The sequence below is a fragment of the Tamandua tetradactyla genome, chromosome 5 (genome assembly GCF_023851605.1).
Source record: "Tamandua tetradactyla isolate mTamTet1 chromosome 5, mTamTet1.pri, whole genome shotgun sequence".
Classification (NCBI taxonomy): domain Eukaryota; kingdom Metazoa; phylum Chordata; class Mammalia; order Pilosa; family Myrmecophagidae; genus Tamandua; species Tamandua tetradactyla.
This window is the reverse complement of record NC_135331.1, coordinates 25,569,160-25,595,644: the sequence shown is the minus strand read 5'-3', so window position 1 is coordinate 25,595,644 and position 26,485 is coordinate 25,569,160. Positions and strand designations below refer to the sequence as shown.

The 26,485-nt window shown below is 50.5% G+C and overlaps 1 protein-coding gene across 3 annotated transcripts in view; it reads left to right on the top strand.

Annotated features, from left to right (window-relative positions):
* Positions 1 to 26,485, top strand: part of CABIN1 (calcineurin binding protein 1) — a 135,636-nt gene that overhangs the window by 38,646 nt on the left and 70,505 nt on the right. For all 3 annotated transcript variants that reach the window (XM_077160200.1, XM_077160198.1, XM_077160199.1), the window contains exons 17-23: positions 3,637 to 3,879; positions 5,199 to 5,355; positions 11,173 to 11,288; positions 17,431 to 17,592; positions 18,343 to 18,549; positions 18,843 to 18,988; positions 20,782 to 21,043. In XM_077160200.1, coding sequence (XP_077016315.1) covers positions 3,637 to 3,879; positions 5,199 to 5,355; positions 11,173 to 11,288; positions 17,431 to 17,592; positions 18,343 to 18,549; positions 18,843 to 18,988; positions 20,782 to 21,043 — 1,293 coding nt within the window. The remainder of the gene's footprint in view (positions 1 to 3,636; positions 3,880 to 5,198; positions 5,356 to 11,172; positions 11,289 to 17,430; positions 17,593 to 18,342; positions 18,550 to 18,842; positions 18,989 to 20,781; positions 21,044 to 26,485) is intronic.

The window sequence follows — 26,485 nt, the reverse complement described above, 5'->3', positions numbered from 1 at the left end:
TATCCCATAAAAATGTCCAAACTAAGGCATCCAGAGAAAGATACCTTGATTCAAGAAAGGCTGATGTCTGTCATACGGGAAGGCACGTGGCTGGTATCTGCTGGTCCTTGTTCCCAGTTCCGTTGCTTCCAGCTTCTGATGCCAGTGGTTTCCTCTCTAGGTGTCTGTGGGCCTTTACTTAGCTCCTGCAGGACACGACTCTGGTTTCTGGCTTGTTAGCATCTCATGGGAAGGCACATGGCGATGTCTGCTGGGCTCTGCCCATGTCTAGGCATCTGTTCTCTGTGTCAGTCTTCCACGCATCTCCAAACATCAGCATCTGTCAGCTCTGAAGCAACTGTATTTTCTCCAAAATGTCTCCCCTTTTAAAGAACTCCAATAAACTAAACTAATCACACCTACCTTGAATGGGCAGAGTCACATCCCCATCTAATCAAAAGGCCACACCCACATTGGGTGTGTCACATCTGCATAGAGTAATCTAGTTAAAAGGCCACACTCATAGCTGAGTGGGTCAGTTTCGATGGAAGCAATCTAATCAAAGGTTTCCATCCTCCAAAATTGAATCAGGATTAAAGGACATGGCTTTTCTGGGGTAGTCAGTGCTTTCAGATCAGCACAGGAGGGAAGGAAGGATGAAAGAGAGGATGGAATGAGGAAGGATGGGAGGAAGGGAGGATGGAAGGTTGAATGGAAGGAAGGATGGAAGCGAGGGAGAGAAAGCAGGAGGCTCCAGCTCCTGGCAGAGGAGGTGAGATGTCTCTGGACCGCAGCTCCCCTGGCAGTCCCCTGCAGGCCTGTGTGTGGAGGGGGTAGCAGGCTGCACCCAAGGAGCGCATTGGGAGGGAAAAGGAGGCCTCTGTAGGATGGCCCGTGGCTCAGACTTCATCTTGCTCCTGTCCTTGGAAGACGCTATTCTGTGGGTGTGGCCGGATGCCCGTGGCAGGCAGAGTGGGTGTTGGGACAAACACGGACACCGAGCGCTGGCAAAGGCTGCCCTGAGGGCCCTGGAAGCTCCTGCTTTTTGGAAATAAGCCACTCATAATTTTGCTCAATTTCCTAATAAGATGGTGCTTTTTTATTGATTCGGAGCACTTTTTACATGTTAAAGTATACTCTCCTTTTTCTCACCACATGTTGCAGATTTTTTTTTCCATTTACTGTTGGCTTTTTTCATTGCAGCTTCCTTTGCTTTTTTTGATATACAGAAGCTCTGAATTTTTATGAGTTGTCAAGTCTTTTGATGTTTTCAAACATTTGTGATTTTGGTCATTGCTTTTATGTTTAGACCAACTTTCCAAGACTGTAAAAAACGACAGTCATCCACTCACTCATTCCAGAAGATGTACCATGTCCCTACAGGGCCCAGCCATGGACGAGAGAAGGCCCGTTCTGGGGGACCTGATCCCCATGGGGAGGCAGGCAGGAAGCACGCCAGCACATGGAACACACACGGCCTTCCGCTTACTCCCTGCAGCATCGTGTTTTTTGGCGGACGTCCACCTTGCCCCTTCTGGAGTGGGAGTCGGATTTGGGCTCCTCCCTCTAGAATGCACCTTTCCCTTCAGGCGAAGTGCCTCTCCTGGGCTTCCAGCCACTCACATCCAGTTGTCGGGTTGAATTTTGGTTGCTATTTTGAGCAGGATGTCTTTGTTAGTCATTATATTGTATACAGTATAATGTATTGTAACTTACGTTACTGTATGTTACCAGCTTATAGGCAAAGTATTGATTTTTGCATGTTTATTTTGAATCTATCCACTTCCGTGAATTCTCTTGATTTCTGGCAGTTTTCTGTTTTGTTTTGTTTTTGGGGTAGATGATCATGTGGCCCACAGCCTGCGGTGACTTGATCTTACATGCTGGCAGCTATTCTGCCTTTTAAAAGGTTCTTCTGGCCTGAGCTGTAGGGCTGACCTCATGGCAGAGCTCTGGTGGCCAGCTCCTTCCTCTCCTGACCTTCATGGCCACTCTGCTGCAGGTGCAGTTCACCCATCTTTCTCCTCCTAGAAATGAGGAATGGCCAGCCAGGTCTTTGGGCTCCGGAGCCATGCTGGGAGGCTCTCCTCGCCCTCCAGTGCCCTCCTGCCTATGGACGCTGGTTTTCTCCAAAGAAACATGTGTCTGTTTTCCTGGCAGGAGGGTGGTCTTGATCTGTCTTCAGACTCTGCAGTGGCATCAGATGTTGCCGCTCCCTCACCCGGGGAGTGTGCTGTGCATGGGGAGGCAGGTGGGCGGCCTTGTCTGCAGCGAGAGCAGAGTTGGCCGGGGCAGCAGCAGGTATTCCCTGCTGGCCTAGCGAGCAGGCCTCGGTGGGCTGTGAGTTCATGGCAGGCTGTGTTTCCCCACACAGCAGGTTCCGTGCTGAAAGAGGCTGAGATCCAGGCTGTGGAAGTGGGTTTTATTCTAGGGCAGAAAAAGAAGCTTTGCACAAAGCACTGCCTTCCAAAGGGGAGATTTTTAAATAGCATAAACAGCTTGGGGTGGTATATTGAGGCCTCTTCGCACCGTCGGGCCTGTGCTGAACAGGGTGTGTCTGAGCTCATTGGAAGCTCACGGGACCTCTTGGGGACCTTAAGGCAGCCGAGGCAGAGAGGGGTCAGTGCCTTGCTCTGGCAACTGGCTGTTCCAGAGCAGGGCTTTGAACTGGGGCCTCTGATACTAGAGCCCAGCTTGTGACACTACATCCCTGCCTTCTGTCATGCTTAAGAGCAGACTTGTTTGTTCAGTGCGAACTGTTGAAGCTACTCTATTCATTAGAGTTTTCCAGAAATTTCCCTTTTCTGGGCTTTCAATATATAGGAAATGAAGTTGCTAGTAGCTGAGACAGGATCCAAATGCAGCTTTCAGGAGTGGGGTAAAATGGTATGCAGATGAAGTTCTTTCCGAAACATGGTCTCGCTGTCCTTCCTTTCTGGGAGACCTCATTTAACAGAATGTGCCCTCAGCGACTGTTATTTCAGGTCGTGGGTGAGGTGGCAGCTGCCCTTCTCCTGGAGGACCTCGCTTGCTCTTAGGAGAAGGGGGTTGGAGCCACGTGGAAGGATCTTAAATAATGTATAGGATTTTGAGGATGGCTCTAGACCTCTGCTGTCATACTCGTGCTGGGCCTGCCCCGTGTGGCTTCGTCTGTACGTGGCCTTTGGGCACAAGTCTCTTTAGTCCTCTCTGGACCTCTGTGGGTTCATAGAGCAAGGCTGTGCTCCCGGGCGGTGGCTGCCCCAGGACTGATGGTGGTGGTGGGTTCTGTGAGGGCCCTGGCACCCCATGTGGGACCCGGCAGGAACTCTGTGTAGGCAGAGGCAGCCCCCACCCCCGGGCGTGGAGCCCACCCAGAGCTTGGAGTCTCTCTGCCTGGCTGTGGCTACTTATGTCCTCATTCCCAATGTCTGGCTTAAAAATGGAGAAACTGAGGCATGGAGGCTGAGCACGTTCTGGAAGCCCCCTGGCTGATGGCATTTGCTGCTGTGACTGCAGTATCCCCTTGTGACCATGGACATCCTCGTGTGTGTCCACAGAAGCCTTCGGGCTGTATGGAGCACGTGCCTGTCCTGGAGGGCGCCCTCAGCCCGAGGAGCAGTGTGAGCCCCTGAGAAGCTGCCCTGCCCACCATGCCCCTTGCCTCTCCCTGCCCAGGACTCCCTGCTCCGGCTAAAGGACCACCGGCAGTGCTTTGAGTGCTCTGACGTGGCTCTGAATGAGGCGGTCCAGCAGATGGTCACTGCGGGTGAGGCGGCCGCCAAGGAGGAGTGGGCAGCCACAGTCGGCCAGCTGCTGCTGGGCATCGAGCAGGCGCTTTCTGCTGATAGCGGCGGCAGCATCCTCAAGGCCTCTTCCTCCGCCACAGGCCTGGCCCGGCTCACTGGCAACCTCATCCAGGTACCCTGGCCCCAGCCCGCTCTGGCTCTCCCAGGCCCCTGTGCAGTGCTCCACTGGCTTCCACGGTGAGCCATGGAAGTTAGGAGCATGAAACAAGTACATTGGCTGCTTCCAACAGAAACGTAAGGGCAAGGGGCTGCGTGGGCTCAGGCAGTGAGCAGCCATCCATGGGCTGCACCCTTCCAGACCATCAGGCCTGGAGGTGAGGACACCGGCTCTGAGCGGGAGGCCCCTGCCCAGGGCCCTCCCCCAGCCCTCCTTGTCCTGGCCCAGGGGGGTTCCCCGTTTTTATACAGACGTGCTCTTCTGGCTGAGGGCTCATCCCAGCATCGACCTCACCCAGGCAGGCTTTGTGGCAGAGAACAGCAGTGGCACCATGTCCTGATTCTTCGTTGAGCCAGCCTGGCTCTCCCCTCCCCAGCACCCGCTCTCCACCCATCAGTGTGTCCTACTGCCTCCACTCGTGGCTGTTTCCAGCCTGGGTGTCTCCTTTCCCTCACCGTCACCCTGCCCCAGTTCAGGCCACTGGTCCTCTCCCTTGAACCGTGGAGTCTGCTCTCACTGCTCTCCCTGCCCCCCACCTCTCCTGCAGTCCTGCTGTCACCTTGGCCATAGAGGTCTCTTTCCAAAATGGAAATATGAACATGCTGCTCCCTTGCTTACAACACTGCACTTTATTCCAAGTTGCATATTACCTGAGCTGTCCTCTTCCCCTGGCCAGCCTCTCCACGTCATCTTCCTTTCCTTCCCATCGCACCCCTTTGCTCAGCCATCCTGAGTGACAGGCACGTTCCTAGACCCTCCAGCCGTCTCACTCCTCTGGACCTCAACTTGCATGTCTTGTCTTCTGACCCCACTCCTCTCTGGGCATCTGGCACCCGACTTCCTCTCATTTGAAAACCTCTCAAGGGCTCCGTGCCCTGCCTCTCCCCTGGGATCCCACAGCAGCTCTTATGTGGCATCTCCAGGACTCTCTTCCCTCGGTCTGGAAATATGGGTTTCTTTTCCCCTCGAAAATCCTCACACCTGGCAGGGCCCTCCCCAGCAACACTCAGGGTACCCCACACTGATGGGACATGCAGGGGCACACTCGGAGCTGGCTCACCTATCCCTGCTGGAACCAGCACCTTGGGTGCTGCTGTGTCGGTGGCCCCGCATCTTAGGAGCAGGCTGTGGATGCTCTGTGCCAGACAGACAGCAGCCCAGCTCCTGGAGGTACCCCTGCCTGCTGCTGCCCCACTCCTGGGGGCTCTTCCTGTGGTGGTGGTTGTGGGGGAGCTGGCCCTGCTGTGATGCCGGTGCCCCTGCCTGCCCTTCAGGTCATCGACTGCAGCATGGCTGTGCAGGAGGAGCCCAAGGAGCCCCCAGTCTCCTCTGTGCTGCCCTGGATCACGCTGCACCGCATCATCTGGCAGGAGGAGGACACCTTCCGCTCCCTGTGCCACCAGCAGCAGCTCCAGAGCCCAGCGGGTGAAGGTGAGTGGGAAGCAAACTGGGGTGGGTGGGCTTCATGGTATAGTATCTGCGTGGGCCCAGACAGAGGCAGGGCTCCTGAGAAAGCCCTTGAAGGGCTCCATGCTACAGGATCTGCGTGGGCCCAGACAGAGGCAGGGGCTCCTGAGAGTGCCCTCAGTGGCGGAGCATGGTGGTGTTAGGCAAGCACAGCCCGGTGTGCTAGGGTGGGTGGAGCTGGCACCACAGCGGGAAGCCAGTGCTGGAGTGTGCTTGCGAGTAGTGTCCACGTGGCCCCAGGGTCACGCCTTTGATCCTTATGACAGCCAGAGGCAAGCAGCTGGGAGGTGGGCAGTCAGCTCCTGAGCTCTGCCCCCTAGCCATTGTCCCCTCGGTCCCCCCAGGTACGAGTCAGGGCGGCCTGGACCTTGGGTGACTGGAGGGTGGTATGGAGCAAGTGCAGGTTCCACACCCAGCTGTCACTTCTTACCCAGGAGACGTCGGACAAATAGCCTGGCCTCCTGGCCTCTATCATGCCCACTGCAGTCAGGTCCCAGCTCAAGGGTCGTCACGAGGATGAAATGAACTAATTCTTCCAGTTGCCATGGCACGTTGGTACCCAGCACGTAGCTGGCGCTGTGCAGCTATTGTGAGTTGGAAAGCCAGAGCATGCACCTGGGACCCTTGAGACACTTGAATCACGGTGGACACGACAGTCAGAAACTACATGACACTAACAGCCCAGTCAGTGGAATTTTCAGCAAAGATCACCTATAATTCTACCAAATGAGTGTTTTCTTGCAGTTTCTGTCCAGACTTGGCCTATATATGTAGACTTTATCTAGTTGTGCTTTTAACACATATGTTCATGCATTTACTTAACCATTTTTAAATGAAGCATTTTGGGCGCTTTTCCTCTGAGATTTGCAAAATAAGAAAATTGGAAAGGAAGGTCATTGCTGCCCGAGCTATCATTCTGGTTTGCTCCTGGCCTTCTCCCCTCCCTGCTGCATGCATGTTGCCCAGATGCCTGTCAGTGCCTCTGTGAGCAGCACCTAGCCAGGTGCGTGGTGGGGGCAGCCAGGCCAGAAAACCAGCAGCACCAAGCCAGTGGGGCTAGCCACGAGGTCCGGCCATGGGTGGCAGCCGAGGCTGGAGTAGAGCTGGACCCTCTAGGGAGCGGGAGCAGGGATTCATGGGCCCTGGAGGGCTGCAGGTCAGGCAGGCATGGGGCACGTGGGCCGGAGGTCGGGAGGCAAGGCCTGGATGGTGGACGGCCTGTGTGTTCCACTTCCCCGGACACCTCTGTTCCACCCCACAGGCTTCGTGGTACTGCCGAGCAGTGCCAGGCTCCAGGCACCATCCCCCTGAGCCCAGGCGGCAGCATCCAGGTTTCACTCTCATTGCCCATTCCATCTCGGGTACTTCATGCCTGCCTTTTTGCTTCTGCTGAGTTGATGTTTTAGGGTAAATTTCTAGATGTGAACATCTTTTGAGCTCTTAATAAACAGTACAATGTTATTTCCCAAAAGAGCTTTACTGGTGAAAACAGATTTTAAGGTTTACAACTATAAATGCATTATATTCTTCTCATTAAAAATAACACAAAAGAGGCCTTTGGGTTTTCTCCCCACCCACACCCCCACCCCAAAAGTAATTGTACAAGCAGTAGAGAGTCTAAAAAGAACTGCCAGCTTCAAAAGAGGACAGGGAAACAATCAAATGCCATAGGCTTTGAAAGTTGTGGGCCAAGGAGGGAGAGCAGTTCTGCTGGGCTGGCAGCAGGTGTGGCTCCTGTCTGCCCTTTTCCCCCCTGGTTCAGCTGTGGAAAGGTGGCAGTTGACAACATCCTGAGAAATACTATCACTCTGGAAGGGCTTTTGGCTCCTGCTATCTTCCAGTGAGCACACTGAGTTGGGGGGAGGGGCTCAGGGATCATACATGCTCCTGGCCAGCTGGGGAGGGTCCTGCTATTGGACATTGCCATGTGCCGCATTCTCCTGGAGCAGACATTGAGTTAAAGTTTATTACAGATCCGTATGAGTGAAAGGAAAGGAGAGGGAGCAGGATCGGGCAGAGGGAGAAGTCAAACTGACTCAGCCTCAGCTACTATGACAGGAAGCTCTGGGGCAAGAGTTGCCCATCAGAGCTGCCCCTCAGTGTTGGACCAAGCCAACCAGACCTCTATGTCTGTGTCTCTCAGTCACCCAGTGCTAGACCTCTGGTAAGAATTTTGGCAGCTGCAGCAGACCCTGACAGGTGGAGGCTGTCTGCTGACTGCTCTCCCCTCAATGGGCAGCAAGTCCTACCTTAAAAGGAATCTCCATGTGTATCAGATGCATGTGGGATCTCAGCAGAGCCAACAAAACCTAAGTCCTCCCACAAGGACTGCAACTAGTCCTAGCCGAGCTCTCTCCCTTCTGCCTTTGCAGATACAGGCTGCTACCGAAAAGTGGGTTGAGAACAACACCTGCTTCAGAATTGTTGCTTTATAGAAAAGACAGATTGGTCTTACATTATGTGGGAGAGTGATCCAGAAAAATCACCCGTTATATAATTGCGCAATTAGATATTCTGGAAGAACTGACTGAGCTGACCACAAGCAGGATATAAAGAAGGAGCTGGAACTGTGCTTAAGTAGCTGCTGACCAGCCTGGGTGAGGATGGAAAGGAAAGAAAGACTATAGCATGCACAAAGCACAAGAACTTGGTCTGTAAGGAACCACAACAAGGAACTGGCAGAGTCCCTGCAAGTAATTTGCATGAGAAAATAATTTATTAAGAATTTAAATTCAGTGAAACATCTTTCATAGATGAGCCAATGAACCGAATGAAAATGACAAGGAAAATTACAGGACTAAGGGGAAGCACTGCAAGCCAAACCTCACTGTTGTAAACTAATAAACCCAAAGCAGTAAGGAGCACAGTGACTATGACTAAAATGAAACAAGTAGATGTGACAAAGGGGTGAAAGAATTGTAGAGAAGATAGTAGATATGGAGGACAAAGACGGTCCAGCATTAGGATAAGTGGTGCCCGTGACATAGACTCCAACAAATGAAACTGGAGAAGCATCCAGCCCAATGGCAAATACAGGAAAATGTCCCTGAACTGTAATAAAAACAGAATCTGCAGATTGAAAATGTATACCATATATCAGGCAAAATTGATATAATATACATCAACAGATGTCCAAGTTTAAGAGCCACATTAAGGACAAAGATTATTTAGGTCTCTAAACTGAAAAACAATTTGTCTCCCTTCATGAGACAAAGTGAGGCTCAGGGGGTGCATAGACCAGAAGTGTTGCTGTTTTAGCGGCTCTCGGGGTATGAAGGTGGTGGTGCAGCAGCAATGTGCTCGGATTCTCCCAGCTCTGCGGGGATTTAACCACCTCCATGTCGAGCAAAGAGCAGAGACCAAGGCCGCCGAGAAGTGCCCACAGTGCACTACGTCCAAGGTATTTGCCACATTCGAAGAGGCCTTCAGCATGACCGATGAGAGCAGAGGTGGTTCATCGACAAGGAGGATTTGCACGCTACACTTGCCTCCCTGGGGAGAGATCCGCCCGATGAGTGTCGGCGCTGCGGTGGGTGAAGCGCCAGGTCCCATTACCACGTCCCTCACCGTGGCTGGTGAAAAGTAGAACAGACCCAGAAGATGTCATCGGAAATGCTTTGCTTGCTTTGATGAAGAATCAGCTGGCGCCATCCAGGAGGACCTGAGAGAGCTGCCAACAACCATGGGGGTTGGTTTACGGATGAGGAAGCCAACGAGCTGTACAGAGAAGCACCTACTAACAAGAAGGGGAATTTCACCCACACTGAGTTCACACACGTTTAGACACAGTAAAGGACAAGGACGACTGAAGGGACTGCACATTCTGGCCACACGTTCTTGGTTGCCACTTTGGGTAACCCTGAGACCTTGTCAGAGCCTACCGTATGCCCTTAGCTTCACCACTTTTGCCTTTCTTGTATTCTCAGCCATTTGGGGGCACATGGATCTCAGTAAACACACTGGAAATTGAACTCTTTTTTTTTAATTTTAAAAATATATTTTTATTGAGTAATCTTCACACATACACAGTCTTTCCATAGAATGCAGTCAGTGGCTCATAATATCATCATGTAGTTCTGTATTCATCACCATGATCATTCAAAAAAATTTTTTTTATTTATGATATATAACCACATACAAATGCAAACATTCTTACCATATGATCATTCTGTTCTTGTTATATAATCAATAACTCACAGTATCATTACATAGTTATATATTCATCATCATGATCATTTCTTAGAACATTTGTATCAATTCAGAAAAAGAAATAAAAAGAAAACAGAAAAGAATTCATACATGCCATACCCCTTATCCCTCCCTTTCATTGATCACTAGCATTTCAATCTACTAAATTTATTTTAACATTTGTTCCCCTATTTATTTAGGAAATGGGACTTTTTAAAGTTGAAATAAAATGGAATTGGGGGAAAGATCTTTGTCTTATGAAAGCTTACAGAAAACATTCTCAGATTTTTAGTATTTACTGGATTTTTACATTTCTTTGGTAATAAAAGCTTTTAAAAAAAAATGGAAAAAAACCCCCACAAAAACAAAGCTCATTTCTGCTTTCTCCATAGCAGTGTTCAGTGCAATTGGGGTGATGTTTAGGTCTAGAACGCTCCCTAGGAAAGAAAGCATGACCTGAGACAGCTAACCAAGTTGTTTGTAATATGGCAGTTAACAAACAGACACTTCAGCTCCCGTGAGCCTTTCTTAAGAAAACGCTTCTGAAGGGTGAAATCCAGTAAACCGCGACGAGTCAAAATGAAATAACTCAGGAGTGGAAAAGCCATGGGGCAGGGTTTGTGGAGGGAAAGCCACTGGGCTAATCACAGTGGCAGAGCAGAGTGTGGCGGTACAGACCTTGGATTGCTACAGATCACAGACCTAACAGAATTAGGAGGTGAGGAGGGAGAAGGAAGTGTTACAGCTAATCGCTGAGCTGGTGGAGTAGGCAGTCATTCCATGCCGTTGAAAATGGAAACTGCTTTAAAAGAACCATTAAAAAACTGGAATGGCTTGAACTTCTTAATGATTTTCTGACTGTTTTTTTCTTTAAAGCAGTTATTTTCACAGTTTTGGCTGAAACTGACCAATAATAAAACTACAAAACAAGTTCCATAGAAGGATCCGTACTCTGTTGGATGTGGCATCGTTTCATGTTTTCTATTCTGATGTGTTCTGCCTAATCCACTTTAACCAAGCTACTTACAGGCCACTTTCAGGTTATAGCTCATATTTTCAAAAATACTGAGAGATCTTGAAGGAACTGAGAATAGTTCTCAAGGTGAACAAATGTTTACCTGGAAGCAGTAGGTCCTTTTTTCTTCAGTTTTACTTTCTCCTTCTATAATATCCAAGGAGACCTAAATCTAAGAATTTTAAGGTAAGGAATAGTTATATGTAGTATGGATTCCATTGTTAAAAAATTAGGTCTTTCTCTTTCAAAATGTCTTGTGCACATGCTCAGAAAGATAGGCATTCGGGAGGGGATCGTCTGAAGGTCTGCTGTCTGAGTGGAGGAAGCATTCCTTCTTTTTACTTCCTGTATGGCTGTATGGGTTGAGTGTTTTATTTTTTATTTATTTATTTTTTTTGGTAAACATGTACTGCTTTAACGAAGGCAATCAAGTCATTACTTTTTTAAGGGAAGATATTGAAAAAAAAAAAAAAGGAAAGAGAAAATTCTGCAGCCACCTTGGTAAGGGCCAAGGGGGCCAGGCCTGGTGCCCCCCGCCTGATGCCCACTGTCTGACGCCCGCTCTACTGCATCCGCAGTGGTGCCTGAGGCGCCCTTGCTGCCGTCCTCCCTCATGCTGCTCAACACGGCTCACGAGTACCTGGGCAGGCGGTCCTGGTGCTGCCACAACGACGGGGCTCTGCTGCGCTTCTACGTAAGTGTCCCCTCCGGGCCTGGGGGTGCGGGGGGGGGCACCCACCTGGCCATCCCCTTGCCGTTGTGCTCCCTGCCCTTGCACCTTGCCTGGACGGGACCACCCACAGTTGCCAGCAAGCCAGAACCTTGCTCCCCTGGGCAGCCGTGCCTGTGGGGAGTTTTAGACCTGCCCTCTGGAGCAGTGGGTGGACTCAGAGCCACTGGTCAAGGGTAAGGTCTGTTTCCCCCTCTCGCTCCCCAGCTGGCTGCCTCCTCTCTTCCCTCCTGCCACACAGTCTCAGCTCAGAAGGCCCCTCCTCAGGGTTGCACCCCTGGGCCCACCACCCTCTGTCCCATCCAGCTGCGGGTGGGCATGCTCACTTATGTCTGTGCCATGTTGCCCCTTTCCCAGCACTGCCCTGAAACCGGGGCCTTTTTTGTCCTCTGTGTGACATCCCTTGGCCCCTGAGCAGTGCCTGACACCACCCGCCACCAGATCAAGGTTTCTTGAATCAACGAAGGAAGGAACGCAAAGTCATCACAGTTCATTCCTTTATCCAGAAATGCTTGCTGAGCACTCCTCCCTCTGGGCACTGGTGGGGCGGGGGAGGGTGTCCGGGAGGTGAGCTCTCTATCACCCCCTCTCCCTCTTCTCATCTGCCCAGACTCGTGGAGTGGGGAAGGATTGTGCCTTGAAATGGATTTGGTGCGGATAGTGTTCCCTTCTTTGGTGAAGCAGAAGTCTTCTCAGAGGGAGAGAGCCTCTTGCATCCCATCTTTTCTTTTCTCCATCTTTTCTTGACTTGAGTTAGTGTTTCTCTTTGTCTGTTCTGTTTGGATCAGTGAATTCTTACCCACGGATCCCCCCTCAGCTTAGATGACCGCTCTCCTCTGGAGCTGTCCCTGTCTCCTGGACAGCTGCTGCCATCACGCCACCACCCAAATGGCGTGCGTGTTGGCAACCTGCTCCATTTCCTTCAGCCTTTCCTTCTAATAGAAATAAACGTCTCAGCGTGCTCTCTGCTACCTCTCCCCACCTCCTGTTTTCAAGTCCATGTGTGTCTTTGTCCTTATTTTTACACCTTATTACATATCTGTGTATCAGGAAACAATATACAGTTCCATGGGCTTTTAAATTGTACATACAAAATGTAATATGAGGCCTTTTGGAGCTTGCTTTTATCATTTTAATATACTGAAATGTAGTCACATTGATACTGGTAAATCTGATTCATTCATCTTAATTACGTTATAAGATCCTATCATATAAGTAACTTTATCAATATTTAAAATTTTTGATTACGGCAGATTCTAAACTTACACAGAGTAGAAATAATAGTGCAGTGCATGCTGACATACCATACACTGGTTAATAATTATTCTTTCAGTGCAGAGCCACCCCACCTGCCACCCCTTCCTACATTATTTTGAAGCAAATTCTAGATGGTAAATCACTTACACTGTAAATATCTGTTCGCATGGTTTTCTAACCTCTTTCCTCAGTGAGGGCATCAAGGTTGCTGTTTGTTATGTGATAAACACCCCTCAACAGGTCACGTTACATGCACGCGTGAGTGTTTCTTCAGGGTGGATTCCTGTGAAAGGAACTACCAGATCACAGGAGGTGCACGTTTTCAGCTTTAGAAACTGGATCTTCAAATTATTCTCCAGTGTGGTTGAACTGGTTTCAAATTCCAGCCAGCAGTTTGGGAGTGTCCTGCATCCCTGTCAGCCCTGGGGACCATTGACGCCCATCAGAGAGGCACACAATGGTGTTTCATTGTTCTTTACATGTTCCTTTTAACAGTTTATATTGATTTGGCTTTTTAAGTTTATTGGCCTTTTGGGTTTCTTCTTTGGTAAATTGCCTGTTCATATCATTTGCTTATTTTTCTTTTGGGTTGTTTGTCTTTTTCCTACTGATTTATGGAGTTCTCTGTGGACCTGAATTTCAGTTTTTTGTCTTGTACATATGTTGCAAATATCTTCTTTGAGAGTAGGGCTTGTCCTTTTAAAAACACAACAACAAAAAACTAAACTAAAACAAGAAAACTTTTTACTTTGAGATAATTGAAGATTCAGTTATTGGAAATGGTGCAGAGAGACCCTGCTCCCCAGGTACCTTCACTTATTTTCCCCCAATGGTAACTTCCTTCATAACTGTAATACAGTATCACAACCAGGAAATTGAGTTAATACAACCCACTGATCTTATGCAGATTTTACCAGCTTTACTTGCATTTGTGTGTGTCTGTGTGCGTTGTATTTCTATGGGGCTTTTCCTTTAACTTTATGCATGGTGTTTGTTTTATGGAATGTGGGGACATTAAGAAATCCAGCCCTCCCACAACATGGTTAAGATATTCTCCCTTATGTTCATTTTAAAATTCCCTCTTGTTCTTGGACAAAGGCTGTGAATTCTTTTGCCCGACATGCTCAATATCCAATTCCTAAGACCCTGGGGTTTCAAGGAGAGAAAAAGTTTATTACTAGACATGTAGTAGGAGAGCAGATCGTCTAGTGGCCCAAAATCTGTCTGTCTCCCCAAACTACAGTAATTCTGATAGTTTTATTTGAGAAAAGAAGGGCAGGGTTTGGGATGATGAGCACAGTGGCCCCAGATGATGTGATTCGAGGTGATCTGATTATTGAGCATGCACAGATTGATCACATGCGTAGTCACAGAATGTGTGTGAGAAAATGGCAGTATGAGGTCTAGGTAACCTATAGGTTAAAATCCAAGCTCCTGCGCATGCTAGGCGGGCCCACTTTGGTTTGTTCCAGTCTTGGTCATGAAGATAACTTTGGACTTGGGGTGGATTAATTCTGGGTTGACCCAGGACCCTTCATTAATAAATATTAGGGGCCCTCTGTGATTACAAGACTCTGATGAAAAACTGGATGACTAGGTACAGATGAAGGTTAGTCCCAAGGTTTTTATAATCACAGGGCAGAAGATAAGGGCTGTACAGTCTATCAGAGATCAAGGCAGCTGGATTAGGATTTAGAGATTTCAGGAATTTCCCTCTGAAAGCAAAAAAGAGCATCCACATAGCGATTCAGCAGTCAAAATCATCCCTTAAATCCTGATTTCTTGGTTACACTCATTTTTCACATGTGATCTGGATTTTCTTATGGTTTTTGAGATCACATAGGGATCCAATTACGTTCCTACTTGGTGGTGAGTTGGTCTGTGCCTTTTATTGACGAGTTTGTCCTCTGCACAGGTTGGGAGGTCACCTCCGTCCTTCTGTGTGGGGCTGGCCGTTGGTTCTACTCATCTGTTGGCGAGGCTGTGTGGTCCTGGGTCAGAGCCCTGTGCTCTTGGGGAGGTCTCGATACCTGCTGCAACTCCCCTGCTTTCCTTCCTCTTCCTCAGGTCCTCCTGGTGTTCTTGGCCCTTCGCTTTTGTGTAACCTTGCCAGACCAGTCTGTGACATTTCATGACCCGCCCCCATTGGAGTCTCATTTGGAAAGGCATTGACCTCACTGATTAATCTGGGAGAGAATTGCCATCTTGGGCTGACTGAGTCTCTCCAGTCGTGAGCATACTCTGTCTCTCCATTTACTTAGGCCTTGCACTCTCATGTCCATTACTAGAGTTTTATCCTTTCCTCTCAAAGATTTTTATGGGGGAAATGAAGAAACTATTATGTATTTGTTAGAATTAGGCCTAGATATCATTTTTTATTACTGTTGTAAATATATATTTAAAAATTAAAATTTCTTTTTTTGTGGGCATATAGGGATACTTTTTTTTAAAAGTAATCTCTATTAAGCCCAACTCCTTTGCTTTTATTAATCCTACTATGTGGTAGATTTCTTGACTCTTCTACCTAGACGTTCCTATGGTTGCTTTTTTTTTCTTCCTTTTCTGTCCTTACTGGTTTGTCATTCTTTTTTTCTTATCTTATACTATTGGTCATGGGTCAGCAAACCCTTTTCTGTAAAGGGGCAGAAAGTAAACATTTAGGCTTTGTGGGGTAGGGGGTCTTTGTCTTAACTACTTAACTCTGCTCTGGGAGCACAAAAGCAGCTATAGACCAATTGCAAATGGACTCTGCAATTTGAATGTCATAGGATTTTCATGTGTTACAAAAGAATATTCTTCTGTTTTTATCTTCGGTCATTAAAAAATGTAAATGTCACCTTTAGGTTGCCCATGGGCCACACAAGAGCAGACCGAGGCCAGATTTGACCCATGGACTATAGTTTGCTCAACCCTTGATTTTGAGTGCATTCTCTTTCTCTCTCTTTTGAATACATTTTAAACTATGTACTCAATTTCTTTAGGTCTGATACCAGTTAGAAGTATGGGATTCTCTGTCGAATGCACTCAAATGACCAATTCCTGAGAAACCAGGGCTTCAGAGAGAGCAAGAAGAGTCTATTGCCAGGCACGAAGTAGGAGGTCAGATGGCCTGTTGGCCTAAAAATCTGTCTTCCTGAGCGTAAGGAATACCATTTTTTATGGATTCAAACAAGGGGAGATGGAATTGTTACTGTCTCAGTAACCAGCAGAAGCAGCTACAGTTTGCGAATGTGAAGGAGTGGAGCTGTGCATTGCAAGAGCAAGCCAGTGGTTAGTTCTGAGCTGCTCCAATTCCTCCGTTGACATTAGGGGGTCGCCTTTGTGATTATAAGACTCTAAATGTGGAAAACCAGATAAAGGGGGTGGCAGTCTCAAGGTTTTGCAATCACAAGGGCAGGAAATAAAGGCTCTGTAGATATAAAGGCTCTGTAGAAATGGTCATTATCAAAGATCCAGGCAGTACAGTTCAGCAACTTCAGATTTTTCCTTCTGGCTATTCTAATAGACTAGAAAGTAAAAAGAAATATCTGTATAATGTTTCCATAATCATAGTCATCTCTTAAATCCTAACTTCTTGGTTAAAACTCCACTCAGGTTTTCTCTTTCTTCTTAAGTCACCTATTTTATTTTTATTTTTAAATAGGTCCACTTAGTGGCATGAAGTTGTTTCATGGTATTTACTTATGATTTAAAACATCTTCGTGGTACCTCTAGCCATGCTCCCCTTTTGATTGCTAAGATTCTATGTTTGTGCTTCCCCTCATTTTTTTTTTTAAACTAATCGTTCCCAAGGCTTGTCGCAATTACTTGTTGCAAACTACTAGCTTTTGGTCCATTGACCTATTATTTCTTTGTTTTCTGTTTTCTTAATAGCTATTTTAATTTTTATCGAATAAATTTTACTTTATTCAAACTTACTGTACTGTTTCTAATTTACTGAACTGAATGCTTACTTCATTGCTTGCACTTCTAATACATGTATTGAAGACTATACATTTTCTCCAAGTACATTTTTAGCTGTATCTCATATGTTTTGACATTTGATGTTTTATTGTCATCCATAACTATATTTCTTATTTCTGTTAAAATCCTTTCTGAGCTCAGGTATTATTTAGAATAGTTTTTAATTTTTCGAATGTGTTTATTTTTCCTTTGCTATCTTTCTGGAAATGCTTTCTACTTTTCATTGAGTTCTGTTGAGAAGATGTGGTCTGTGTTATGTTAAGTCTTTGGTATTTGTTGAGACTTGTGCTTCATCTAGTTTTTGTAAAAAAAGTCCCACAGGTACCTGAAAAGAATGTGTTTTGCTCCAAGCCAGGCATAGCAGTAGCCTTTGGCTCTGCTGTCCTCGGGCAGCATGTAACTGTCACCCCCTTCCTCTGTGACCCTCCCAGAGGTTCTGTCCTGGAGAGAGTCCCTCAGCCCCAGTGGGGCTTACCTTGTAAGTACTTGTTTAATGAGCTATCCTCTCCACTGAAATCAGAGCATCTACAAAGCAGCGGCTGTTTCCGTCTGGGCCCAGCATTAGTTGGTGCTCAGGGAGTATTTGGGGGAGCAAAGGAATGGCTAAATAAGTGAGCAGTGGTACGGGGGGTCGTGTATCTGGTAGAAGCTGATAGGCTGTGCTGGCTTCGGTGGTCCCCACCAGGGGTTGTGCATCTGGTAGAAACTGACAGACTATGCTGGCCTTGGTGGTCCCCTCTGGGACAGCAGGAGGCAGGCCTTCCGGGAGGCGAGTCAGGCAGGCCCAATAGGCAGGGGCCTGCTCAGGTCATCGAGCCCACGGAGCGGGGGGGGCTCCTGGGGTCCCGCATAAGCGCCCTCAGGCACCTCTTCCTCCCACCTGTAGGTGCGCGTTCTCCAGAAGGAGCTGGCCATCCCCACCTCTGAAGACACACACCCCTACAAGGAGGAGCTGGAGACGGCCTTGGAGCAGTGCTTCTACTGCCTTTACAGCTTTCCCAGCAAGAAGAGCAAGGCCCGCTACCTGGAGGAGCACTCGGCCCAGCAGGTGAGGGCGCACCCGGCTAGGGTCTGAACAGAATGCTACTCTAGCTTCCTAGGCCTCTACCCATCAGTCAGAAATGCAGGAGGCCAACTGACCATAGGTTTTTTCCTCCAGTTTAGGTAACATGAAGATGCCCTCTTATTAGTTTAGAACTTGTTTTGCCTTGTTTCGGTCTTCCAGGCACTGTTGAGTGCACTGTCTTGTGGCTTCTCCACACTATGAGGAGTTCTCTAATTTTGTGGATTCTACCCCAGAGTGGTAGTCCTTGAGGGCAGGACCTCCAGAGTGTCCCTGCACCTGTGTCCCCACTCCACTGTGTCTCACATCTCTGCCCCACACTACTGTGTCCCCACTGCACTGTGTCCTGCCCCTGGAGCCAACCTGGCCCACAGTAAGCACTTGTTCACCATTTGCTGACTGGGGGGCTGAGGGGCAGCTGAGTTATGGGGAGGGTTTGTGGCCTTCCCAGTGCCCCCGGGACCAAGCCCACCCTCGGCTCCTGAGCCAGTTCCCTGCTGTGGTGGCTGCCCGTGGGCTCCCAGAGGGCAGAGACCAGGCTTGTGCTAGTTCTACTCTTCAGTCACTCGGGTTTGGGGCTTACTGGGGGCCTGCAGGCCATAGAAGGCGTGTTGGGTTTGAGACTTGGCAGCAAATCTTAGCCTTTGTACCACAACATGGTGTGTTTCTGGGAAACTTTCTCCCTTTTCACTTACCCTGACTGTTCTAGGAATCCGCCCCCTGCTTTTCTTCCAGGTGGACCTCATATGGGAGGATGCCCTATTCATGTTTGAGTATTTTAAACCCAAGACCCTCCCTGAGTTTGACAGCTACAAGACTAGCACCGTGTCTGCGGACCTCACCAATCTCCTGAAAAGGATCGCCACCATTGTGCCCCACGCGGAGAGGCCGACGCTTGGCCTGGACAGGGTCTCCGCCTACATCGAAGGGACCTTGGCCGAGGTGAGTCTTGACACAGGGATGGCTCCGCAGGCCACAGGGGACAGGTGTGCCTGTCGTCACCTCCTCCAGCACTGGCTGCCCATGCTCATTTACTCTGGTCTTCGCTCTGCTCTGGAAGCCAGGGCCAGAGGAGTGGAGGGGCTGCGCCATGTGGGTGCGGACTGGCAGGCTGTGCCACGTGGGTGTGGACTGGAGGGGGCTTGCCATATGGGTGACCTAACAGTCCTGGGTTGGCAGCATTACTCATCAAACTGATTCCCTGAACCCCCTTGGCTCTCCCACTCTCCTGCCAGGTGCCCTGCCTCCCTGAAGGGGCCGACCCCTCCCCTCCGGTGGTGAACGAGCTCTACTACCTCCTGGCTGATTATCATTTCAAAAATAAGGAGCAGTCCAAGGCCATCAAGTTCTACATGCACGACATCTGTGTCTGCCCTGACAGGTGTGTGACAGGCCAGGTGCAGGAGGATGAGGGGACCCCTCTCAGCAAGCTTGCCTCCTGGCTGCTTTAGAGTTCCTCACCTGTAGCAAAGAGACCAGGGAAAGGGGACTAAGAAGGGCCAGGAGCACTCCGTGGTTATTAGGAATGGCAGGTTACCGTGTCTTACTGCATAAGCGGAGCTGGCAGTGACTCACCTGGCCAGGCATTTTGTAGATTGTATTTGGGGAGGGAGAGCGGGAGGGGTGGGGAAGCACCCCGAGCTCAGAGCCAGGCCTGTGACAGCTTTGGACACTTCTCTGAGTTCTGGCAGCCACCGGCCCTCAGGTCCCTCCACATCCTGAGGCTTGTATTCCTGGAGGGTGGGCTGTGTCTTGCTCTGCTGGGATCCGGCTCCCAAATCAGGGCAGGGTTCTGGGAGGCAGGGAGCTGAGCCCTCTAGGTTTCATGTAGTACCTTTTTGTGGTTCCACTGTATCTGGGGCAGGAGATGGTGGACCCTAGTCACACTCGGTGTAGGCTCTGGGTGTGTTGGGATGTGGCCCTTTCCCTCAAGATGAGGGCAGAGGGGCTGAAGGCATTCTGGGAGCTAAGGAGGGAAAGTCCTCCGTGTTGAAGGAAACTGGGCCCGGCAGAGAGCCCAGACAGGGTCACCATCTGTCTGAAGTAGGATAGCCCCCCATGGCTTTCTCCTCCATGGAGCATGGAAAGGTTTGGTGGTGCTGCTGCCAGGCTCCCAGGAGGAAGGAGGGACCTCTGGCCCTGCCCCTGACACCTTTGTCTTGCTGCTCCTCTCGCCATCAGGCCTCGTGGCTGCTGCTTTGTTTGCCTGCCTCTTCTTTGGATGCCTGGGGTCTTATAAAAGCACATGTGAGCCTCACAGATTTCCTCTGCCCTTATCAAATCTCAGGGACCACCCGATAGCTTAGGACGCCAGCTTTAAAGTTTTTGTAGCAGTGCATCAAGAAGCTATTGGCATGGGGGAGGACAGCACACACATCCATGGGGTTGCCACCCTTGTCTGCTTTCTGTACTTGTGCTCAGAATATTCCATACTCTCTCAGGTGCCCAGGAATTGTCTTTGTCTCGGTGCCCCTTGGCCCTTCCCTCTCTCTGAGACCTCTCTGTGTTCTCACAGTCAGTTTCTCAGATCTTGTATTGAAAGGGTTTCAGCCCGGGTGAGGTCCCTGAGGAGCCAGAGAGGACAGGTTATGCTCAGGGTCCCAGAGCAGAATTGGGAGCAGGATGGGTGGGGAGCTGGGTCGCTGGGTCTCAGGGTTCCCAGCTGCCTCTGTACTTCAGTTGGCCAGTGAGTCAGCTGCAGACTTTGTCACTGTGATGGGAAGTGAGCTGCATCTGGACGAGAGCTGTTTTGGAGGCATATGGGAGCTGTGATGCCTTATAAGCACCTCTCTTCCTTCTACCAGAGACATTCCTTGGATGACATCTCAAAGGCAGGGGAAGAGAGGGGAGCATAGTCTAAGAGTTCACTGTGGTCACTGGTGGCTGTCTTAGAGCATTCCCAAGGGTCTGGGGGCCCCAGATGGTTAAGATATGCCATGTGCTCTGGGCGCCACGGCACCTTTTCCCTTGAGGTGGGCCTGATGCCTGGCTCGTGGGCTGGGGACCAACGCCCACAGACCAGCTTGGCTTCAGTCCAGGTCATGGAGTTGGCAGGTAGCCTGCTGGCATTTGAACCTGACCTGGGAGGTCGGTGCCCGTGGCGTCATGGGCTCCCCAGCCAGCCTCTTATGTCTTGGGTTCCTAGTGGGTTCCTAGCGGATTCCTTGCCTGCAGGTTTGATTCCTGGGCCGGCATGGCCTTGGCCCGGGCCAGCCGCATTCAGGACAAGCTAAACTCCAATGAGCTGAAGAGCGATGGCCCTATTTGGAAGCACGCCACGCCTGTCCTCAACTGCTTCCGGCGGGCCCTGGAGATCGACAGCTCCAACCTGTCCCTGTGGATTGAGTACGGCACCATGTCCTACGCCCTGCACTCATTTGCCTCACGCCAGCTGAAGCAGTGGAGGGCTGAGCTGCCCCCTGAGGTCGTGCAGCAGGTGAGGGGTACTGTGAGGGGTCCACTGTCCTCCTGTCTCACCAGAACACCCTTGGGTCAGAGGGCCTTTCCCCTTGTTCTTTGCACATGTCCTCACCACCTTGCTGGGAGGTCTTGACTTATTTCCTGGTCAGGCCCAAGCTGTACTGTGGTCTTCTGACACCCAGCCTAGCGCAGGCCACATTAGGCACAGGCTGTTCAGACCTGCTGGTCAGCGTAGGACAGCATTCAGTTTTAGGGCAGTTAAGAGGGAGGGGAGGGGTGTTAGTCGCCAGAAGTAGTGGTCTCTCAAAGGGGTGTGTCAAGTCCTTGTTAAGTTCTGGACATGCATTGGGAGTGCGTGTTCCCCTTGGCAGGGAGTGCTCCTGGTGCTGGCTGCTAGGCTTCATGCCTGGGGTCCCAGCTCAGCAGGGCACCTTAGGCCCTCAATGTGAAACTGAGGAAGCCTCAGTGAGATATTTTGGCAAGTGCAGCAATGATCTGGCCACGTTCCAGAAAGGTCTCCAGGGCAATAGTGTGTTGACAGGGCCTGACAGTCAGGCAGACAGTGCTGGGCCTGAGTTTTCACAGCGCTAACCTGCACATGTAGCTCAAGGCAGGGGTGATGCATCATAAGCATTTTCACAGCATCTACCTGTGCTCACAGCCCACATCAGGGTGACACACCATGAGCACTTTTGCAGCTCCTACCTGTGCTCATAGCCCACAGCAGGGTGATGCACCATAAGCATTTTCACAGTGACTACCTGTGCTTACAGCCCAAGGCAGGGTAACATACCATGAGCACTTTTACAGCACCTACCTGTGCTCACAGCTATTGGCAGCGTGACGCATCATGTGCAGTTTCATAGCACCTACAATTGCTCACAGCCCACGGTAGGGTGACGTGTCATATGCACTTTTGCGGTGCCTACCTGTGCTCACAGCCTATGGCAGAGTTACACACCATGAGCACTTTTGCAGCACCTACCTGCACATATAGCCCACAGCAGAATGATGCACCATGGGCACTTTCGCAGCACCTACGTGCGCTCACGGCCCTCCGCAGAATGATGCATCACATGTACTTTCACAGCACCTACCTGTGCTCACAGCCCATGGTAGGGTGATGCGTCATGTGCACTTTTGCAGCACCTATGTGTGCTCACAGCCTACGGCAGAGTGACACACCATGAGCACTTTTGCAGCACCTACCTGCACATATAGCCCACAGCAGGATGATGCACCATGAGCACTTTTGCAGCACCTTCCTGTGCTCACGGCCCTCCACAGAGTGACGCATCACATGCACTTTCACAGCACCTACCTGTGCTCACAGCCCACATGTATTAGTTAGGATTCTCTAGAGAAACAGAATCAATAGGGAACACTTGCAAATATAAAATTTATAAAAGTGTCTCATGTGACCGCAGAAACGCAGAGTCTAAAATCCACAGGGCAGGCTGCGAAGCCGATGACTCCGATGGATGGCCTGGATGAACTCCACAGGAGAGACTCACCAGCCAAAGCAGGAATGGAACCTGTCTCCTCTGAGTCCTCCTTAAAAGGCTTCCCATGATTAGATTTAGCATCACTAATTGCAGAAGACACTCCCCTTTGGCTGATTACAAATGGAATCAGCTGTGGATGCAGCTGACGTAATCATGACCTAATCCTATGAAATGTCCTCATTGCAACAGACAGGCCAGCGCTTGCCCAATCAGATAAACAGGTACCACAACTTGGCCAAGTTGACACGTGTCCCTAACCATGACACCACGGTAGGGTGATGCGTCATGTGCACTTTTGCAGCGCCTACCTGTGCTCACAGCCCACGGCAGAGTGACATACCATGAGCACTTTTGCTCCCCATGATGAGCACCTTCACAGCACCTACGTGCGCTCACAATGCACAGCAGGGTGATGCATCGTGACCATTTTCAGAGTGGTTTTGGAGGGTCAGGTGAGACAAGGCAGGGAAACCAGCCACCAAGCGCCCAGCTGTGCTGGTGCTGTTGTGTGAAGGCAGCCTCCTTGAGGGCGGGCCTCTGCATCTGCACCTCCACAACCCCAGGGACAAGGACCTGGGCTCCCGGGCTCCTTGAGCTCTTCTCTGGCCTCATGACTCTGACTGAATATAGTGCTAAGTAACAGCAAATCCCAGACCTTTGCTGGGAGGAAAATCTCTTTATTACTTTTTCTGATTATAACAGTGATGTATGCTTGGTGTAAAAGTTTGGGTGATACAGAAAAACGTAAGGGCGAACATAGCAGTGATGTCAGTGTCTCTACCCACAGCAGTTAATGTTTGGGCGGCATCCCTTTCCACCAGACAGGAAGGAGTGCTGCGGGGGAGTGGGGTGGATACTCGGAAGGCAGGTGGCACTGAACAGTTCACGGAGGAAGTTCCCTTCAAGTGAGACTAGCTTGTCCTAGTAAATAGTGAATTACGGGTGTGACTGGGGTTTTATCTTAAAAAGTGAAACTAGTAATAAAAATTTCTAGGACTTTGGTGATGGTTGCAAGTATGTGCTCATTCTAGACATGCATAAGGGATAAATTTGATGGGTTTATTTGGTGGTTTCTTTTCCCAACAGTTTTAGGATAATGTGATATGATGTCACTTGCATTTATGACACAAATTTAGCGAGTTACCTTTTGCAAAAGTATTGGAAGGCCACGTCTCCTTTCCCAGGATCCTCCTAATCCTTTGTACCTCAGGTCCCTTCTGTAAAGAACATATCCTATCACTGTCCTTGGCCAGCTGGTAACTGCTCTAGTTATGCCTGGTAATGCCTTTGCCTGTGGGCTGTGTGGTTTCCCAGCATTACTTTCATCAACTTCATGACACCCCATGCCTTTTACAGGACTGGCAGTTTCACTTTGCAGTAGATTGGTGTGATGTTATCAAGGCCAGTTCTGAAAACCAGCAGGAGATAGACTGAACAAGTAGTGAGCCCAGCTGCGCGGCTGTAGACCTGTGTGAGAGCACTGTGTGGAGGCCTCTATGTCCCTTCCTAGCATCAACAGTTTTGGGGGCCGCTCCAGTTGTTCATATGTGGGGCTGTGCCGTACATGGTTGTGTCCCGGAATCCATTTAGAAAACGCCTTAGAAAGGCTGAGGCCCCCTTCTCTCTGCCCATCTCACAGTCTTTGGGCATGACCCACAGCTCTGAGCACCTGACAAGGGCCAGCTGAAGCGCGGCCCGTGCCCCCACCTTGGGCTGTCTGAGTTCTCTCCCGGTGGCCTGGCCGCTTTCCCACGAGTGTGGGACATGCTACCCAGAGGCTGGGAGAGTGGTCTCACCTCTCGGTGGGAGGCTTCTGCACTTGGCCCCAAGCATCCCGGTCTCTGGAGTGCCCAGGTCCCCTAAACCTTGCAGGCCTGGGAGAACAGCGGTTCTGCAGCGGCTGTGCACCCCCACCTTTGGGGGAGCTCATTACAGGACCCCATCCAGGGCCCAGGATCGGGGGCTGGACTAATAGACAGTTTAGAGGAGGTGTTGATGCAGCATCTGGGGGCGGTGTGGTGCCAGTGCAGGGGACAGGTGGAGGGGAAGAGCGGCTGACCATCAGGTCGCCCTGTCACTAGCTGACAATTGGGTGCTGGAGAGAGCAACAGGGTAAGTGCCAGCGTGGCTTTCTTTTAGCAGTCGCCCCCTCCTTTGAATTATCTTTGTATTATACAGGGGGTGGATTTCTCCTTAAAGCAGTGACAACATCAAGGACAGTGCTTAGGTCCCCTTGCGGCCCCCTCCCCACCACCCAGGGCCTCCACCCCACTCAGAAGGACCACAGCTGACCTTCTGTCTTTACAGACTTGAAGTTTTCAGGGTGGTGCAAGGATAACTCTGTGGTAGAATTCTCACCTGCCATGCAAGAAACCTGCGTTTGATTCCTGGAGCCTGCCCATGCCAAAAAAACAAACAAACAACACCTGTGTTCTCCTGTGTGTCTTTGCTTTTAGCCTAAGCGCTACCTTCCTTTCCTGGTGCTCGGCTTCCTTTGCACTCAGCGCCATGTCACCGGGCTCCACCCACGGGCACTCCCAGTCCTGTCAGTGAGACATCCTGGCTGCCACTCCACCGGGGATTGGACGTGGGCAGTGCGAGCTGGTAGGGTCGGGGTCTGTGTGGTGCCAGGCACCAGTCCAGACCAGAGGCTCTTCCCAGCCTCCCTTCCTTTCTTGGTAATGGCCGAATGGGCCCAGGGGCAGAGGGCCTGGTGAGGGGCTAGTGACCCGGGCAGGTCACACGGCTCAGGTGGTTGGAGTTGAAGGCTCCGTCTAAGCAGCTGCCTTTTACTCACTCCATCTTTAGAGAGGAGGCCAGGGAGTTTGTGCTGAGTTTTTACTCTGCACACAGATTTTTTTCCTGCTGTATTGACCCAGATTCTTTCGTAGTCATTTTCCTCCCTAGGAAGAGTCACCACACACTGGGGTGGCATCTGCCTTCTCTGTGTCAACCCTAGGGCAGCGGTCCCTATAGGAAAGAGGCATTACACGGGGCTGGTCGCAGCCACAGGGCCGCTCCCAGGCTGCAGGCAACTGCCCCTGCAGAGTCTGATGCCCACAGCCTCTCCCCTGCCCCTGTCCCTGCCCCTGCCCTGTGAGGAGGTGAGAAGCGGCCACTGTGCCCCTGCCATCAAGCTGGGGGCATGGGGATGTGGGTGAGCCCTGGGGCCTTGGAGCAGCTGTCTGTGGCCCCGTGTGTGGACAGGTCCCTCCAGTGGCCAGCCCTGGGGCTCTGTGATGGGGAAGTACATGAGGGCCCAATAGCTGCTCTCCTGAGAGGAGGGGAACTGCTCACAGCACTGGCTTGGAGTGCCTCACAACAGGTATGGGGACAGGTAGGTCTCCAGGTTGGAAAGCCATTTTAGGGGTGAACCTCTGTCCCAGATGTTCTTACCCTCAGTGTGTGAAAGGGTAGCTGCAAGTCTGGGCATAAATGTAGAGTCCACGTTGGGGATGTATTGGGACCAAGAAACCACATTTTGTAAGCACCGTAGCTCCACCTTAAAAGGTGCAGAGCAGAGGGTATGGAGTCCTGTTATATCCCAAGGGTGAATGTCCTCTCCAGTACAAGGAGCTGTGCTGGGTGAATGTCCTGTCCAGCACTGTGGTGTTGGGTGCTGGGTGAATGTCCTGTGCAACACCATGGAGCTGTGCTGGGTGAGTGTCCTGTCCAGTGCTGTGGAGCTGGGTGCTAGGTGAATGTCCTGTCCAGTGCTGTGGAGCTGGGTGCTGGGTAAATGACCTGTCCATTGCTGTGGAGGTAGGTGCTAGGTGAATACCCTGTCCAGCTCTGCGCCTCACCCTAGGGAAAGGGTGAAAGGTGGGTGCTCAGGGCCTGTACTGAGGCCTGCGCTGGAATGTTCACCTGGCTGCAGTCACTCTCAGGCCAGTATGGCAGACCTGCCCTTGACCCCTTGCTCCTGGTGGTGTTGGCAGGCCCAGGTCCTTGTG